The following is a 19,023-nucleotide window of genomic DNA, read 5'->3' as shown; positions in this document are numbered from 1 at the left end:
TGTGTGTGTGTGTCCGTTTCCAAATTTCACAAATTATCCTAATAAAGCCATTTTGGGAAATTTTCCCCTGATCCAGGATCACATTTGGGGATGTGAACTTTGCTTACTTAGTGAGGATGGTGCCCCCTCTACATCTGTCCACTAAAAACTATGCAGTTTTTCCTTTTCAATTAGTAACTCTGTGGGGAGATACTTTAATACTATAAATTATCCTGTTGCTTTTTAAACTTTCACTGAATAGTTTTAGTGTCCATCAGTGATTTTGGCCCAAAGCAGTTACCACTATAAAAGTTGCAAAATGATGGGGCACCTGGGTGGCTTAGTCGGTTAAGCATCCGACTTTTGATTTCTGCTCAGATCATTATCTCAGGGTCATGAGATTGAGCCCCATCTCAGGCTCCGTGCTGGATGTGGAGCCTGCTTAAGATTCTCTCTCTCCCTCTCCCTCCACCCTCTCCCCACCTCTCTCTCAAAAAAAAAAAAAAAAGTTTCAAAATGGTAATTTTCTAACTCTATTAGTTCTGCATTATGGGTTGACACTCCCTGTAAGAAAGAGCTTTCCCTTCTCATTTATTCACTTACTTGCTTACTTACCATCAGTATGGACTCATGGATTCTACTTTCAGTCAGTGGTTTATAATCGACTCTTCCATTATTCATGTTGATGCTCAAAGTTTCCCATATTTGCTCAGAGGGAATCCTGCAAGTCATCTCCTCTGTCATTTTGTAAAGACCCCATCATTTCTCGAGCCCTCTCTTACCTTCCCGAACGACAAGAAGTTGTAGTTCTTCTTGTACTTTGCCAGCCCCAGTCCTAGACTTGGCCATTTCGCCAAGGTGGTCTGGTTTCTTTTAGTGAGAAATTGTGTTTTAAAAACAAAATCTGGGTGCTAGATGTGTGACTAGGGTGTTGTCACTTCTAGCATAGAATAAAATGTGCTCTGTTAAGTGCATAGTTCAGTGAATTTTGACAAATTTATATACCCGTGGTCAATTTTCAGTCTTTGTTGTACTTTAACAGCATTCAATACTGAGGATCTCACCTTCCTCTTTGCAACATTGTCTTCATTAGGCTTCTGGGAAATGATGGTTTTCCCCCCATCCCCAGTGGATACTCCTCAGTCTCCTTTGATTTTTCTCTGCTCTTCTCTATACTCTTTCAAAGTATAGAGAACACAGACTTTCACACTTTTCTCGTCTTATATATGCTCACTCCCTAGGTAATCTCATCTGACAACTCCCAGATTTGTATCTCTAGCCCAGCCTTCTTCCTCAAGCTCTGGGTTTTATATCCACTTATTTCCATCTGACATCTCTGCCTGAATTCCCACTAGACATCCAAATTCAACATGTGCAAAACCGAAATCCACCCCACACCTGGCCCACCTGTGGCTTTCCCATCTCAGGTGATGGCAGCTCCATTCTCCTAGTTACTTAGGGCAAAAAATTGGAGGTACCCAAAATATATTCTAGTTCCCTCCCTCCACTTCTGGTCCCTCCACTGGTTCCCGCATGGTCTGAGCAGCCATCATCTCTTGCCTGGATTATTTCAAGGGCCTCCTAGCAGGTCTCACTACATCAAAGCTTTCTCTAACAATCTGCTCGCCACACAGGATGACGCTTTTTAAATGTAAGTGTGATCATATCACTCTTCTCTCAAAACTTTGCAGTGGCAGGGCACCTGGGTGGTGGCTCAGCCAGTTACGCATCTGACGTTGACTCAGGTCATGATCTTGGGGTCCTGGGATCGAACGCCACATGGGGGAGGGGGTCCCTGCTCAGCAGGGAGTCTGCTTGTCCCTCTCCCTCTGCCCCTCCACACCCCCCCCCGACTCATGCTCTCTCTGTCTCTCTGTTCCTCTCTCAAATAAATAAATAAAATCTTTTTAAAAAAACAAAAGCAAAAAAACCCCAACCTTTACAGTGGCTCCTTATTTCATTCAGAGTGGAGCCCAAGCGGTTACAATGACCTACAGGACCCTATATAATTCTCATGCCCTCCTTTGCTCTGAGACCTCATCTCTTACTCCTTCCTCTTCCTCTCCTTCCCAACCACGTGGAATTCCTGCTGTTCTTCCCACATGCCAGCATGCCAGGCCGGCTCCCACCCTAGGGCCATTCTAGCTGGTCCCTCTGTACGGAAGGTATTTCCCCAGATATCTACTTGGCCAGCTTCCTCGTTTCCTTCACTCGATCACACTGCACCCTCTGAGGAGCCCCACCCTGACTATCCAGCCACAGAATGCCTGGTCCCTCATTCTCAGCTTTTCTGGCTTGTCCTCATTGCACTTACCACCTTCTAACACATTTTTAATAAATTACTTATTTGTTGTTTACTGGTTATTGCACGTTTCTTTGCTGGAATGTAAACTTCATGAGTACGGGGATCTTTGTTTTGCTCGCTGGAGGATTTAGAACCGAAGGATCTCACTGCACATCTATGTTTTAAATAAATGAATGAACAGCTTTATTCTGTACTTGACTTGATAAATTGATAGAAAGGGAGTAAGAACCCACCAGTAGAACTGAGCCCACGTACACCATTTTTATTTTGGCTGTGTGCCTAACACCCAACTTCAGTTACACTCCTCTCTCTGGGTGTATGTTTGCCTCTTTCCACACATGAAATCTAGATCCATTTTTTAGATCCATTTTAAAAACAGAAGACATTTAAGTCAGGTAGGATTTCCCGAGAACAGGGGGTTTTGCCTGCCCTGGATTAAGCCTTTGCATGCATAATACAACCTAAGTGACAAACTGATTTTGGTCAGTCACTGCCATCAGGGAGGGCCACACTGCTTCCCTCTGCTTCTCTATCCACTGTGATTCTGGGTTCCCTAGAGAAGAAGAGGAGATAGGAGGAAGCGTGAAAGAATCCAAAATTTATTTATTTATGAACTCTACCTTTTCCTAGTGGACTGTTGAACTGACTCCAGATTCAAAATGGGCAGCGGATGCCACTCCAGGTGGCCCCGGAGTGATTCATAGAATTTCAGCTGAGATAGGACGTACCTTGACAGGCATTCAAATAATGTGCCTGGGGTATTTCTGGACAATCACCATGATGTCAACAGTTAAGTTTTGAAAGGCACATGTGACATGAGTATTAAAATATCTCTACTGACAAGGTCAGACTTTCCTGGCCACTAGTAAAAAAGGAATATACTCCATTAGAAAGTAGACACCCTCCCTGCTTCTTGTCAGGAAAATCTAGGTCACCTTTGTACTGAGATTCTTGATTCCTTTGCCACTGGTGTTTCTGGGACATTAGGAAACATTTTCCTCATGTCTAAGCTAGTGTATTCTCAGCCCCTTTAATTCATGAGAACCTGGTTTAAATTTTGGAGCCTTGGTTTTAATATCCTAGAAAAAAGCATAACTGTTCCTTTCAAATGCACGCAAAAGTATGTGGATTTCACTTAGTAACCATACCAGTGCCATTCATAAGAAAATGATGATTTTAATTTATATATTTCATGTCTTCTAAAATTACATTCAGAAATATCTTGACATTTTAATGAATGTAATATACAAGAAAGGTCATTTTTGTTCTTAGGCAGTTTCAAATATAGAGTTAAATAGACTATATTTAAGAAAGCACTGAGAGCATATTTTAAGTTTATCTCCTTTATAATACATTGTGTTTTTACACCAGACTCCCTATTCATGGGGGAAATTGCTTCTCCCTCTATCTCTGCCTGCTGCTCCCCCTGCTTGTGCTCTCTCTCTCTCTGTCAAATAAATAAATAAAATGTTTAATATAATACATTGTATTTTTACATAGTGGAGAAAATAGGGCTTTTAAAATATATAACTTCTGTATTTGATTACTTTCCACAGATACAACACACTCAGGGGAAATTGGCACTAAGAAAAAGGTGAAAAGACTGTTAAGCTTTCAAAGATACTTCCATGCATCGAGGCTGCTTCGTGGAATTATACCACAAGCCCCTCTCCACCTGCTGGATGAAGACTACCTTGGACAAGCAAGGGTGAGTTAATTTCCCCTCTGTCACCTCTCAGGAGGTCAGTGGCCAAGAACATGTACCTCAGCTGATAGGACCAGGTTGGAGTCCAACTTCTGCCATTGAGATGCTCTGTGACTCTGGCTAGTTAATCAACACATCTGGACTTTTTCCTCAAATATGAAATGAAGTTAATAGAAACACCCACCTCATAGGGGTGATGCAGAGATTACACGAGGTAAAGCATGCTTACTTGTTTCATGTATTCATGCCTAGCACGTGCTAGCTATTTTCATTTTTACAAATGGGCAGAACATATTTGCACAACACTAAGTAAAGTAAAATTTTGGACTGATCGACTACCAGTGAGAGAATAACTAAATCTTTAAACCCATTGAATTGTTTCATTGTAATAGCTATGCTGAAAGTGACCCAATAATTACCAACTCTTAATTCCACTTCTGTCTACCAATACGGTGCATAGTCCTTTTTATAATTTCTATTTTATTTAAATAATTTTCACAAATTTTACAATTATCTTTGCAATTCATTGATCAAAGTTTGAAATTAAAATGTGACAATCTAAAAAAAAAAAAAGTTCCCAAGTTATTTCTAGCCCAAACTGTCAAAGGAGTTTAAATTTCAGGATAAAGTACCACAGTTTAAACAGAAGTCAGAAGTAATGTCTTAGAGTTTACATGCTAAGTAAGATTATGTTACCTATATACTACTAAGAAATATATCCTACTAACGTATAGTATTAATAACTAAGCAACACGTAATATCAGAAGAACGAATTCCCAACTTTAGGTCTAAAAAAAGGAACGAAAAATCACTCCTAACAACCCAAGGCCGGAGATTGAGTGAATGATTGTTGGTTAATTCATTTGGATGGTTGGTTCGTTGGTTGGTTGGTTGGCTGTTTGGCTGGTTGGAGAAAGAAGAGCAAGACTAAGCTCCCAGAGCTGGGGCATCAGTGACAGAGCACTCTTGTGGGGCCCTCCCTCCAAGCGTTCACCCCTCAAGAGAGATGACGTTGAGATGTAGAAAGAACTGTGGTTCACAAGTCAGGATATCAGGGATCAAGCCCTGATTCTGCTTCAGTATTGACTCGGATAAAATGTTCACACACACTAGATCTCATGGTAACCTATGAGTCCTTCATTTTTCTGGTAATGCTGGAAGATCTTTGTGTGCTATGACAAGACCCTTAGACTTTATTGGAAGATGCAGGGAAGACATTTAGGGGCAGAAAGAGGAGAGTGAGCTGGTCCTTACCGGAAGCAGTGGCATTGAGAGGAGAGCAAGGCCAGTCGCAGAAGCTACAGTGAGGAGAGCATCAGTAAACACAGCTTTGCATCTGAGAGTTAAAGACCATCTATTTCTAAGCATGGGGTATTTTAAAAAGAAAAATAGGATAATAAGACCACACTGGACAGTAGATCTTTAAATTACCCAACATTTTCAATTGCCCACTCCAGTTTCCTATCTGTTAGAGTGGTTCATTTCACATTTAGTACACATTGAGCAGAGTAATGTGCTCAGCAACCATTTGACTTCATTTTTCAAAAATTTGCTGTAAACATTCTCCTTAAGGATATAGTCGTTTGTGATGTGGAGACTTTACCGAACTACAATTTTAACAGATACTGAATTTTATGTGGGCTTATTATATACAAACACCGTTCTAAGCACTCCACATATATTACCTCCTTTAATCCTCACAAAAATCCTCTGAGGTAGAGAATATTATCAGCCATATATTTCAAATAGGAAACTAAGGTACAGAGAGGTTAAGGAACTTGCGCAAGCTCCCACAGCCAGTGAGAGGTGTGGCTGGCACTGAATCAGATAGTCTGATTCCAGAACCTGTCCCTTTTACGCTCTTGTTAGTAGCACGTAGAGCAAGATTTGTTTTTTGATTTACAAAGGTAAATAGCAATGTGCTACTATTTTCAACTTTTTAATTGTCTAATTCACTGTCTCAAAGTAAATGTTTGAGTCTCCGGTATGATTCATTTGAGTGCTGTTTTTCATTTGCCTTTTCAGCATATGCTCTCCAAAGTGGGAATGTGGGATTTTGACATTTTCTTATTTGATCGCTTGACAAATGGTAAGTCACCCAAAAGAATCCTGTTTCCAAACACTGTTATTCTTTTTCCCTTCTTTTTCCACTTTCCTAAGTCTACAGCCACTCAAGAAGGGCCAGGGCAAGGGAAAATTAATTCAGATGAAAAGTAAGGACTGCATTTGGCCTTAGAATCTTCAGAACATTTTCCTTCTGGCCTTGATGATCCCCAAGGAATTTGGAAACCACCGGTTAGATTCTTTCCTCACAGAATACTTTGGCCACATCCAAACGGAGGCGCTTCACTCTTAGTCAGTGCAAACTAGAGACACTAAAGCTCATCTGATCAGTCCTGACGCTTATAGGGCAGGTGCCTGTGCGTTTCCACCGAGTGAGCTGAAGCTGGCCCGTGCAGGTCTTGCTCAGATATGCTCGGCATCACTGGAGGAAAACGCTGGCTGATGACAGAGTGTGAAAGTTTAGGCTGCAGCTGAAGGGGAAAGTAGACATTCTCACTGGTTTCACTTTTAAAATCTTGGTCCCTATAAAGACTTTCCTAAAGAAAATAATAACATTTAGTTACATATTCGACTGCCATTAAACAAATGCTGATAGGCTTAGGGAGCCAATGAAAGGCATCATATCAGATGCTGACCTTCTCATGTCCCACCGTATACCAGGCTAATACTTTAAGTCATTACAGATGGTTTTCTCACCATTCTGTTACTTGACAAATGACATACAGTTGAGAGATACAGACTAAGACCACGAAGCCAAGCTTTACACTGTGAAAAGCTAACTAGGTCATACAGGGATGGAGCCCACAAGCTTGTATTTCACTTTGCTCAAATCAACTGAGAAATGGGTACCAGTAGATGAAAGTAACTGTGAATAAAAGGATTTTTCCAAAAGAGAGTATAATCATGACTCTCATAGGAATATGAAATGAGCATATGTCAAAGATCTAACTCAGTTAATTAGAGAGCCAGTAAGATGCTGCAACTGGTTCGGGAAAATTCAAAGAACAACACATATATAAACAGTAAGAAGAGCTTAAATGAATTTATTAACAGCTGTAAACCTGGGAAGAGGAAGTCAACGGTATTTTCACCTGAGTGATTTTATTTGCATGTTGTGGACGAGAATCGCTTGCAATGCTATCAGTTATCTACAACTTTGAGAGTTGCGAAATAACTCAAAGACAATGGGATCTGCAGAAATGCAAAATCAGGTGCCCCGGAAGAGTGTCCTGAGGCAATACTTAGTTTTCCACTTAAGACATCCAGTCATCATCTTGGTCCATTTCAAAGTCTTTCATAAATTTTCTAATGCTTTTAAAATTCAAAATCATTACTCCTTAGGCAATAATATTTCCTAAAAGCTTACTAGTCATTATTGCTTCAGTGTTGCATCTCTGCTGGCTTTAGTTCTAAACTGTCTCATGGTCACATCTCATCTTGGGTAATTTTGCATGCGGAGAACAAGCTCGGACTCTTAAGGAATGTGGATATCTCTGTAAACATAAGAATCAATTGGAAGCAACTTAAGGCACTTTGCAAGTGACCATTAAACTGCGTCTTTAAAAAATACACACAAACACACACACACACCCACATATATGTATGTCTCTAGGAGACCTATCAGAGACCTTTCATTACAGAAACTTTGGATTCTTTTGTCAATCTTGATATTTTAATGGTGATAAAAATGAGCTAAAGCAGGTGACTCTTCCTATAGGAAACAGCCTGGTAACACTGCTGTGCCACCTCTTCAATACCCATGGACTCATTCACCATTTCAAGTTAGATATGGTCACCTTGCACAGGTTTTTAGGTAAGTCTTCATTTCCATATTCCTACCTCCTTCTCCCTGAATAATGGCAGCCCATGTATTCTTTAACGTAAAGTGGCAAGAATGATAGCATGGAAGATGAAGATCTCAAGTGAATCTTAAATTATCTCATCTTAATTTTAAAATACGATTTACCCATTTTAATCAGTGAAAAAGATTATTTAATTGATTAGCTATGTTTACAATAGATAAAAAACATAAAGAAAACCATCAAGAGCGTGTAACTGTTAAAGAAGCTACTGATCTGCTTACATATCAGCAAAACCCCAATAATGTATGCCTCAAATAATTCCAATGTGGACATGAGTTGTGAAAAATCTTCAATAGGCTTTTTTTTTTTTTTGTAATATAAGAACTACCATTTACGTAGTGCCCACTATATGCAAGATGCTCTCCGTATGTTATTTCTAACCGTTTCAACAACTCTGCAAGTTGGGTGTTGTCACCACCATTTGGCGCACAGTTAGGGAAAAGTAGCAAGAGGTTTCATAACTTGCTCAAGGTCAACAACTTGTAATTGGCAGAGCCTCAGTCCAAGCCCAGGTCTGTCTGACTTGAAAGTCCGCCATGTTTCCACTCAACTCCGCCCCGTCACTCTCTATCAAAAACAGCCCCAGTTCTTACTGGACTTAATGCACATGTTTATTTATCTGCCAAATCATCCAGGGCATATTTTTAATCACCATATAACTTCCTGCTGTCACTTAGCTTGTTTCTGGCTTCTTTGATGTGCCCTATGGCTGGGCTTTGAATTTGGAAGCTGGCTTGATGCCTCCAAAGTAAAGTAGCAGTGACACGATAGCAGCAGAAGGAATGCCCAGCAGGCTTGTATGGAGCTTACACACGCGGGCACTAAGGATCTCCACGTATTAACACATTTCATCCTACAGCAGCCCTTTGAAATTGAAGCTGTTGTTATCCCTGTTTTATAGAGAAGAAAATTGAGGAAACTTATGGTTAAGTAATTTGCCCAACACAAATAATAAGGGAGAAAGCCAGAGTTTAAATATAATTGTTTTTAGAAACCTGTAAAATAAATAATACGTGGCACAAAAGAAATTTCTGAAACCGGCTACAACATGGCACAGTTCCAGAAACACAAATAACCTCAGGCGAATTGAATTTAGATTTCTTGAGCAAAGTAATGGCCACAAAAGGGCCAAATAATTTTTATTTGTCTGAAGAAGGAGAACACAGATACTTTGGACATGTGTATGCCCGCAGAATAATATAAAGAATGAAAAGATTTGATGACAGAAATAGCACCCGAATTCAAGCTAAACTCGTAAAATGGGCTGAGAAAATATGGCCACACTTGCAAATCTGGCCACTCTATGCACATCGAATATATTGCATCCTAAGCATCCTAAGCCGTGGCTATTAGCTAAAGCAGGCTAATGGCTTCGTAATTTGCAAAACAAAATCGCCTTGCTTGCGTCTCTACTTGGTTCCAAGAGCACTCTGGTCCTTACATTGGAAAGACACAAGAGATGCTAACTTAATCCGAATAAAACAGAAATAAAGCCAAGGAGCTCACCATTGGGTCAACACAGTACTTTGAATTTCTGCCTGAAGAAGCCTCCGATTTGCTTTGGTCAGTCTTTGCTATTCAAGTGCTAAACTGATCTTTGGATATCATGGGTCTGATGCTACTTGGGCTCTTTAAAAGGAAACCTCTTTTATGGCATATTATTCATAAATGGCAGCAAACTTAAATAATTAAACTATAGTGTGAAATAAAGTTGTCCTTTTCCTACATATTTATTTTTCCTATGAATGAAAGCCTTGATGAACGCCAGAAAGGGGTGATTTATGAAGGTGGTGAGGAATCCCAAGGGCCTCACAAATCCTTTTAGCCTTTCTCCCGTCTGCCCTCCCCCTCCTCTTCACTAAAAACAGCCCAGTAGAACTGCCAAGCTTGCAAACCACGTTTATTTTTAAAGGATCCGCAGGCTGCACATTTTGGAGACACTGATATTTTTAAGCAAAAGGGATCCTCAATAGATCTGAGCTTAGTCTGCCCTTCCTGTTTGGGTTTTAGCTGATTGAGTTATCTGTTTGCCTCCTAGTCATGGTTCAAGAGGATTACCACAGCCAGAACCCATATCACAATGCTGTTCACGCCGCTGATGTCACCCAGGCCATGCACTGCTACCTGAAGGAGCCAAAGGTAAAGAAAGACCCAAGAAAGACCTCCGCAGCTATCTGGGATGCCAAGTAAACTGCCTGCTGAGTCCCGGGTCACCCAACGTATCCAGATAACTGTGTGGGGGTCATTCACACTAGGAAGATAAATTATTTCTATGGAAGTTCCAGCATCAGCTTTGAGAAAGTTACATAATACACGTGAAAGAGCGTGTAAAATTCCCGAGGGTTTTTTTTTCCCCCATAATTTCTATACTTATCAAGACTGCATTAGGACAAATACAACCCTTTCTATGACAATCTACATCTTAGATAGCTTCAAAACGCTCAGGAAATTAATTCTTTTGCCTTGGATCTCCGCCACAAATGGTACCAACAGTGAAATGCTCTGGAAAAAGTCTCCCACCTCATGGGTTTTGATTGACAAATAGAATCAAAACTCCTCAAGACTGAAGCTCCATTTCCTACTAAGCCAACAGGGCATCCTGACTCAGGCCCAAGAAAACTTGTCAACTTCAAAGATCTCAGAGCAAGTGTGTTCTGATGCAATAAAGCAACCCAAAACTAAAAACAGAATAATAATAATACTCACTACTTGAAATCTAAGCATTTCTTAGCCGTATGACACTGAATTGGCTTAACATACAGGATGGTTTTCTTAAGGTTTTTTGAAAATGACATCCTAGTCCAAGTCTCTGTTTAGTTTGATCAGTTTTAATATAAGTCGCTAAGCACACAGATGCCAGACAGGCATTCCCAAGAGAAAACTGGGTAGATGCCTCATCCTTGTAAAATATCCCATTAAAGGTTGTGTTTTTTAATCTGTAAGTTGTCTGAGAGTTCTAATATATCACACAGTAGTATATTTAAATTTAGTACTGGATTCCCATTCTCCTGCTTGTTTTCATAGCTACCAAAAAAATGACAGATTCTTACACATTCCCCCACTATTTATTACACATTGAAGAAATATGCAAATTTTATAATTCAACCCACTCTTGCTTCCATATTCACAGTGGCAATGATAGAGTGGATGGCTGAAATACACAAATTTTTTTTTAAATGTGTCCATTACTTTGGCTTTAAAATTTTCCTTCATTCACTGCTTTCTCTCCGAGCAAGGCGACTTCAGGCTCCTTCTCCTTGCTCACCAGAGAGCAGTCTTGCCCACAGGCAATACCACTCACTGCACCAATAAAAAGAAACAAGAGTAGCAGTAGGAAGAGGAGGGTAGTTGAATGAATGATCCAGAAAAATCTGACTTGCTTAATTACTTTCCACGCTGTCCTTTTTTTCCCCTGCAATTCCATGAAATTATCACCTCACTGACTGCCGTTTCAAGAGGGTGAAAGTCAGGATGAAAAGTACTGAAAAATACTGTCATAATTCATACAGTTTGATTCAGCCAAAACAAACACTAACCTATGTGGGAAAACACCAATCGATCTCCCAATTTGATTTTTTTAACAGCTGGCCAGCTCCCTCACGCCTCTGGACATCATGCTTGGACTGCTGGCTGCAGCAGCACACGACGTCGACCATCCAGGAGTGAACCAGCCATTTTTGATCAAAACTAACCACCATCTCGCCAACCTATACCAGGTAAGGGAGCCCAATGTTGAGTCACAGGTCAGCCAACAGCCTTCGGCCCAGTGCTAGAGCCTGAGTCTCACCTTGGGAGATAGCCTTCCCCCAGGGTCAGCCTCAATGACAACCACAGCCAAAGAGCATGGATTTTAAATAGGTCCAGGATATTCCCCAAGGAAGATTAAATTTGTTTACAAAGGTATCCAAGGAATTCCATTCTCTCCAAAGAGGATTTGAAATTGTGCAAAGTAAAACAGGATCTCTGAGCCTACCCTCTCAGGATCTGAGAATATCTGTCTCCCTGGACACCATCTCATACATAACGGCCAGCTGAAGCCAGTCCTTGTAGGACTTCTATAAATGATAATTCCCAGGTACAATCCTAATTCAAACTTCTGTCTCTAAGACTATTTCTGAACTTGACTGGCCTCAGGGTCAGAGTTCTGTTATCAAAGATAATAGGCATACTTTGTTCTAAAATAGCTCAGCCCCATGAGTACATTGACCTGGAGATCTTTTATCTCTGATGTTACTTAAGGTAGTAAAACTTATATCATAGATGAATAACTCCCAGAATTTTCAGGGTGGTCCTTTGGAGACCTTTGGTTGTCATTCACAAAATCATTGCATACAAGGTAGTCACTGATGTCAATTTTAGTAGATCTTTTGAAAAATACAATGCTAAAAAATTCCTGACAGATCTCCATAAAACACCTGCATTATACAAGATGTTACAGCTTGAGGATACATTTATTTCCAGTAAAACACAATCGGAACATGAGAAAAAGCCTTTCTCCATCCAGTTGATCAGCTTTCAGCGTAGGTAGGAACTGGCGTTGTAACGTTTATGGGTCCACCTGGTATATATCCAGCACTGGGCTCTCATGAGCAGCCGGCCAGCACCCAGAGCCAGGATAGATGTGGCCACATCAAGGGGACAAGATGACAGAACTAAGAAACCTTTTGATAATGAGCTACAAACTAAACAAAGAAAAATAAAAACTGAAGCTAAACTTCCTTAAAGTGTCTTAGAAGCTAAATTTATTGCTTGAGGAAAAACACAGACATGAATGACTGGACTTAAAGCCCCCAGATAGATTTTCTATTCCTGTCAATGCTAATTTTTTTCAAATGTCTTTCATTAAACAAAGGAAATCAGTCAACAAAATTGGCTGTTTGATCCCTTCCCATATAAAGTAAATGCTTCCACAATTCTAACTTCTTGTCATCAAATAAATCATGTCAATGAATTTTAAGAGAGTATCTGCTGCTACTGACCGATTGGTACATAAAATGAGGGTCATAAAACTGCACTTTGACATGTAGTATATTTAAAACATGTGATGGGCTCATATCTAGACAGGAAGTTAAAAAGAAATATGCCAGATGTTAAAAACAAGAAAGTCGTAGAATTTCATAAGAATTAAGTACTCGTTGCTAATTAACAAAAATTGATTCTCATAATAAAAACACGCTAGTCTATCTTATTCAGATATTAAAATTCTTCTCAAAAAAATGGATTCCTTACTCAAGCTTTTGAAGTGCAGGTAATTTTTAATAGTTTTTATTTTAATCTCTTTGTTAAAAATAAACATTCCAATATTGGGGTGGCTGGGTAGCTCAGTCACTTGAGCCTCTGACTCTTGGTTTCAGCTCAGGTCATGATCTCAGGGTCAGGAGATTGAGCCCCTTGTTGGGCTCCATGCTCAGCACAAGTCTGCTTGAGATTCTCTCCCCCTCCTCAGACCCTCATACTGCTTGTGCACACACACTATCTCTCTCTCTCTCTAAAATAAATGAATGAAATCTTTTTAAAAAAATAAACATCCCAATACAAACAAATTCTGCAGCCTTTTCAATACAACATATAGTCTTGTATATTTTTAATCAGCAACTATTTATTGCATATATCATATGGTAGACTAAGATATACTAAGATCTAGGAGTACAAAGATGAATAAAGTATAATCTCTGTCCTCAAACATTTGTTCAAACTCATGCTCAAAATGTGCAAAATCTAAGAAGGCTTAATCTCAGTTTGAAAAAGCTTTGGGGAGTTAGCTAAAGATATACATATAGATATGATTTTTTAACTCTTTAAAGAGTAAGGACCTGTTCTGTTCTTTGTATCCCAAAATTGTTACTATAATAAAATGAGCTATTATTTTTTTCTAACAGTGAACTTATCCATCTGAACTGTCTGGCCTGATCCTTGATAGGAAAGATAAGGATCCTTTTGATAATTACTAGAAAGAAGTTGGGAAATGGGACTTGCAGGATAATATCTTCATCAGTCTCCTGCTCAACTGGTCTTAGGATCTCTTGGAAGCTAGATAGAGACGCTTGTCTTTAGGTTTTAGAAATAGTGTTTTTAAAAAAAGAAAAGAAATAGTGTGGAGGGCAAACTGGGATCACACAGTATCATAAAGCTATTTCTACTATCTTAGAGCTCCCTAGGATGAAAGCTGAAATTTTTATCAGCCAAATTGGGACGTAACATATTAAAAGTAAAAATTGTTAAGAGGATCTGAAAATATGATGAGATTTCAGTTCTGTCCAAAAAATTTCTGATGCCATTTATATTTGGCTATATGCCTTTAATTATTAACTCTCAGAGGGAATTTCAAAAAAATAAGAAAATTCTATGTAAGATATAGTTCAACAGATTATGTAACTAACCTTTATTCAATGCTTACCGTGACTCAGAAACTGTGCTAAACGTTTTTGATGCGTTATATGATTTACTCTGCACAACAGTCCAGTTAGGTGGGTACGATTATCACACCAACTTTCCAGAAAGAGGAAAATTGACACTTAGGAAATTCAAGTGTTTTTCCTGAAAATAAATAGCTAATTAATTGCAAAGCTGGAATAAGTCTTTTGTCTCCAAAGCAGACGTGACTCAGCACTACACACACGGCCTCTAACATCCGCAAGGATCACCTACTTTTTGGGTGCCAGGCACTAGGAGCCCTGCACCAGGTTTCCTCCTGCAGTGAGGGGGACGAAGGGTTAGAGCGGCTTCACGCGGGAGGGACTCTGTGAAGTACTTTGGGCAGAGCACAAAGTGTGACGGAAAGACAGAAACTGATGCCGCAGATGGCCTGGGGGAGGGGAACCTCAGGGAGGAAGAACGTAAACTGGGCCTTGACGTGTAACCTTCTGAGTAGCAGAGCTGAGGGAGGACACTGGATGCAGCATGAGCTGGTGGACTTTTGGGATTAAAACCCCAACTCCAGAATAACTGAAAACAGACTGTCTCTGTGGCCGGTAGCTGAGCACAGGCCTGCCATAAACAGCCTCTGCTCTCAGGTCAGCGTCTTGGGCATATGTTCCTTAAGTGTATGTTCTCTCTTTTGTCATTTCTTCTGTTGATTAGCTATACAGAACATGACCTGGCTCGGAAAATCTCTGCTCTGCACCAAGTTGTAGATGAGGAACTGGCATAACTTCAGGTTTTCAGTTTCAAGAAAAAAAGATGAGGTTACATAATATGTAAACTGAGCAAGACTATTAACAACACATGATATTTAAAATCTTTGCAAATGTAGACTTTCAGCCTACCAAGAACCTGTTGGTTGAGATATGAATGAACTTTCAGGAAACTATGTGCAGATTTTCAGGGGATATACCTATGCATTTCTTTTTAGGGTAAGGATCCTATACATACACTCATATTTTAAAACAAGTTATAGATTCTGAAAATATTAAGAACCTGGTAATGAGTAAAAAGTATATGTATATACACTATATATATATAACAGAATATATTGTGATTAAATATATATACACACACACACAAAATTATACACACCCACACACACCCATTTGGTTAATGAGAATCGAGTAGAGAAGATGTGCCGGGAATTATGTGGGCTGAGAACACCCTGTGCGTGACTTTGCTACAATCTAGCCTTTCTATAAATGAGATAAAATGGAAGAGAGCTTCCTCTCCCTCCTTTTGTTGGCTGTGCTCTTTTAGTTCTAATAAATAAGAAGATTATTGCATAACACCCAGCCTGTGCTTCTGCCCTGAGATAAAGAGAGAGCCAGGGCAGCTGGAGTGAAGGCCAGGTCAGAGGGCTCCCTACCATTGTCTGCTGTCTGGACTGGACTCACTAGCTGAACTGCCAACCCAAGTTCAACATGAAGGTGATAAAAGCACTTCCACCTGGCACCTCTCTCAGCAGACTGGAGGCCATCCAGATGTCCCTGGTGGACTGAGAAAGGAACATATGAGACATCGAACCGAGCGCTTACCTTCTGTCCCTCCACCCTGCAACGCCCCACATATGCGCTCAGCCCTTGGGCAAAGTAAGCATTAAATCAGATAGGATATTGGTTATTACAATAAGAAATATTGCAAAAGGAATCACTTTCAGCTTCATTTCAAATGTAATTCCTTTTGATAGAGGCTAACTACATCTTAACTAGTGACAGAGCAACCTAATGAATAAAATAATTAATCATTGTTCCTTACAGTGTGATATAATGTTTCATAATATTAAATTCTATACTGTCTTATAGAAGTTTATAATCATTTTTCTTAGTCACTTATCACAAGCACTTAGAGAAGGTCAGCATTTTTTTTTTGAAGATTTTCTTTATTTGAGAGAGAGAACTAGAGAGAGCGCAAGTGGGGTGAGGGGCAAAGGAAGAAGCAGACTCCCTTCTGAGCAGGGAGCCCGATGCGGGGCTCGATCCCAGGACTCCGGGACCATGACCTGTGCTGAAGGCAGATGCTAACTAACTGAACCATCCAGGTGCCCCAGGTCAGCATTTTTACCCACTTTTTGTTCTTAATGACTCTGAACCATAAATAGGAAGTTGACAGAGCCAGGAGAAATGTTCCTGCCACATAGCCCTATGACCCCCACTCAAACAAGAAACCGCAAAGATGATACACAGCCTCACAATTTCAGCAGTATGAATGTTGTTTTCAGCCAGTCATGTGAAAATTGCAGGAAGGAGGCTCAGACTGGGTTTTCTGTTTCAAAAAGTCTCTGCTGCACACAGCGAGGTAGCTGGCATGTGGCCTCTCCGGGGCCCTCATCTGAACACGGGCCTGCCCCACGAACAGCAATTGTTGTGCGTGTTCCTTGGTCTCAAAGCAGTGTCGTGGGTGGATGCAGATGGAACAAGAGAAAGACGTCTTCCCACAGGCAGGAAACACAGCAGGGCCATAGCTTCACCGGGGGCCCAGGTCTTGTTTAGGGCTCAAGGAGCTTCTGTTCTTCTGAGCCCTCCTGGGCTTGGGGGCTTGCAGCGTGATGGAGGGGACCACCTGGCTTGTCAGGGAGGAGCCCAGCAGCTCCGTGATCTCCTCGAGTCTTACTTCCCTGCTTCGTGAGCAAGCAAAAATGAAAATACACACTACATTCTTATTTTCTTCCTCTAACCTCTGTTTTAAAAGGTGTCATTAATTCTGATCCCTGTGGTACACCAGCCTCAGCTTATCAACATATTTCAAATGTCTGGCAAATGGGGGGGGGGGGCAGTTGAAAGCTGCCTTGCATGAGAGCAGATCCGCTCTGCCAGATTCTCTCTGACAAATAGACTCTTGATTTAATTTGAAAACCTGGGTTGGTGGTTTATTAAATGCCCAATGCGATGTTATTCAGGAATGAAGGGGTTGTTTTGTTCTTAGAGTGGATAATACTTGATAATTCAGCATAAAGGGAAACAAAGTTTTTGCCAGGGGTTTTAAGAGTTTTCTTTTTTTCCAGATTGAAACTCATTTAATAAGTTATGTTGCTACGAAGGTGGATATGCACTCTTTCAGCTTTAAGATGTAGATTATCTTTAAGACTACAAATATAAAGAGTTTGGGACATGAGAACGCACTGTGTTTGGGATAATGCAGAACTCCTGAGCTGATGGGTCTTCGAGGTAGACTAACGTGGTACCTAACGTGGATTCCCAACAGGGCGGGGATTTCAACGGATATTAAATTGGTGTCATTCCATCCTATGCTCAGATCTCCACCAGCATTTAGGATGATTTTCTTCTCTCTTCAATCTAGCTCCTTCTGCTATTGGTCTTTGAACCACTGTGAAAGCCAGAGGAGTCTGTAGGAGCAGAGCCATCCCCCTGTTAGTGAGGACGCAGATAACCTGGCCCCTTCCTATGAAGCACCAGGATGTCCTGCCCGCGCATGGCAGCCTCTCCCCTAAATGCACGGCACCAGCATAATCCTCCTGTCTGCGCACAGCCTCGCCCGGCTCCAAGCCTCCCTCCCCTGTGCAGCCAGGATGAGTTTCCTGAAACTCAAATCTGACCCCACGGGGGACTGCTTAAAACCCCCTTGCCCTCGGGATCGTGTCCGAAAGTCTTCACACAATTCACAAACCCTGAGACGATCTGGCCCTGCTGCACTTCCATCGTCACTTCCTACGATCTCTCAGCTAGGCATCTGTGCGTCCCCCACCCCGGACTACTTTGAGATTCCCAAACATATCACTCATTGTCTTCTGCATTCAACAAATATTCAGTGAGAGCTTAATACGTACCAGGTATTAGAAGATGAACAAAACAAATCAAAATCCCTGCTATCCCTCCTCTCCGCTGACTGTACTCCCCGATTCCTCTCTAACTCACTCATCCTTTGGAGCTCAATTTGGACATATCTTTTTCCTGAAAGCCTTCTTTTTCTTTAAAAGCCCATTTTCCCTGCTCCTCCTATCAGAGTTCCCAGCCCTTCATTACTTAACCGTTTCCCAGTGTTCATGTCTCTAAATTGCCATTGCCTGGTCTGCTGTCCACACCCCCCGCCCAACACACACACACATCACCTGCAAGCTTCTGGGTACCTCCCTCCCTCACTGCTGTAGCCTCAGCACCCAGTACAGTCCCGGTGTCCAGTGAACATTCCTTGAGTAGGAGGAGGATTGCAGGAAGAGTAAGGAGACGGGTGGCTGGACGGTGTACAGACTGAATGCATGCAGCAGGAAAGACAGGATCTGAGTCCCACTGAGAGGTCAGGGATATTGGCAACAGCGAGGCTGCCCAGGGACCCTGAGTGGAAATCTGCCAAGCAGGGGCAACAGCACTCAGACCAGGGAGACCACCAAATCAAGGCATGCACTTTCACTGTCCACTTCCTGTTGGTTATTAAATTCTTATTAATTGAAGAATGAAAAACATTGATTGAAAAATTCTTTATAATCATTTTATTGGTTTGTCTCGGAACTAACAAATGCTATGTGATATATGTTATTTCCAGAATCATTTACTTGATCCTGGCTTATCTGCGGATGAGTCGTGGGAAAAAGCCCATCACTCTTTTCAAATAATTTTGAAAATCTCTTTGGCTTCTGCCTAAATCTAAGGAGTTCCCAAAAGAAGACCCCAAGTGTGGCTTCTTTTAGGTATTGGCCAAAAAAATTAACAGAACTCTTTTCTTTTTAC

The 19,023-nt window shown here is 40.9% G+C and overlaps 1 protein-coding gene across 2 annotated transcripts in view; it reads left to right on the top strand.

Moving 5' to 3' along the window:
* The window catches only part of PDE7B (phosphodiesterase 7B), a 314,282-nt gene that overhangs the window by 272,053 nt on the left and 23,206 nt on the right, over positions 1-19,023 (top strand). For both annotated transcript variants that reach the window (XM_026504869.4, XM_026504867.4), the window contains 5 exons: positions 3,841-3,992; positions 6,015-6,078; positions 7,771-7,866; positions 9,954-10,054; positions 11,500-11,631. In XM_026504869.4, coding sequence (XP_026360654.2) covers positions 3,841-3,992; positions 6,015-6,078; positions 7,771-7,866; positions 9,954-10,054; positions 11,500-11,631 — 545 coding nt within the window. The remainder of the gene's footprint in view (positions 1-3,840; positions 3,993-6,014; positions 6,079-7,770; positions 7,867-9,953; positions 10,055-11,499; positions 11,632-19,023) is intronic.

Source organism: Ursus arctos, unplaced genomic scaffold (genome assembly GCF_023065955.2).
Source record: "Ursus arctos isolate Adak ecotype North America unplaced genomic scaffold, UrsArc2.0 scaffold_13, whole genome shotgun sequence".
NCBI classification, from domain to species: domain Eukaryota; kingdom Metazoa; phylum Chordata; class Mammalia; order Carnivora; family Ursidae; genus Ursus; species Ursus arctos.
This window is presented reverse-complemented; position numbering and strand designations above follow the sequence as displayed.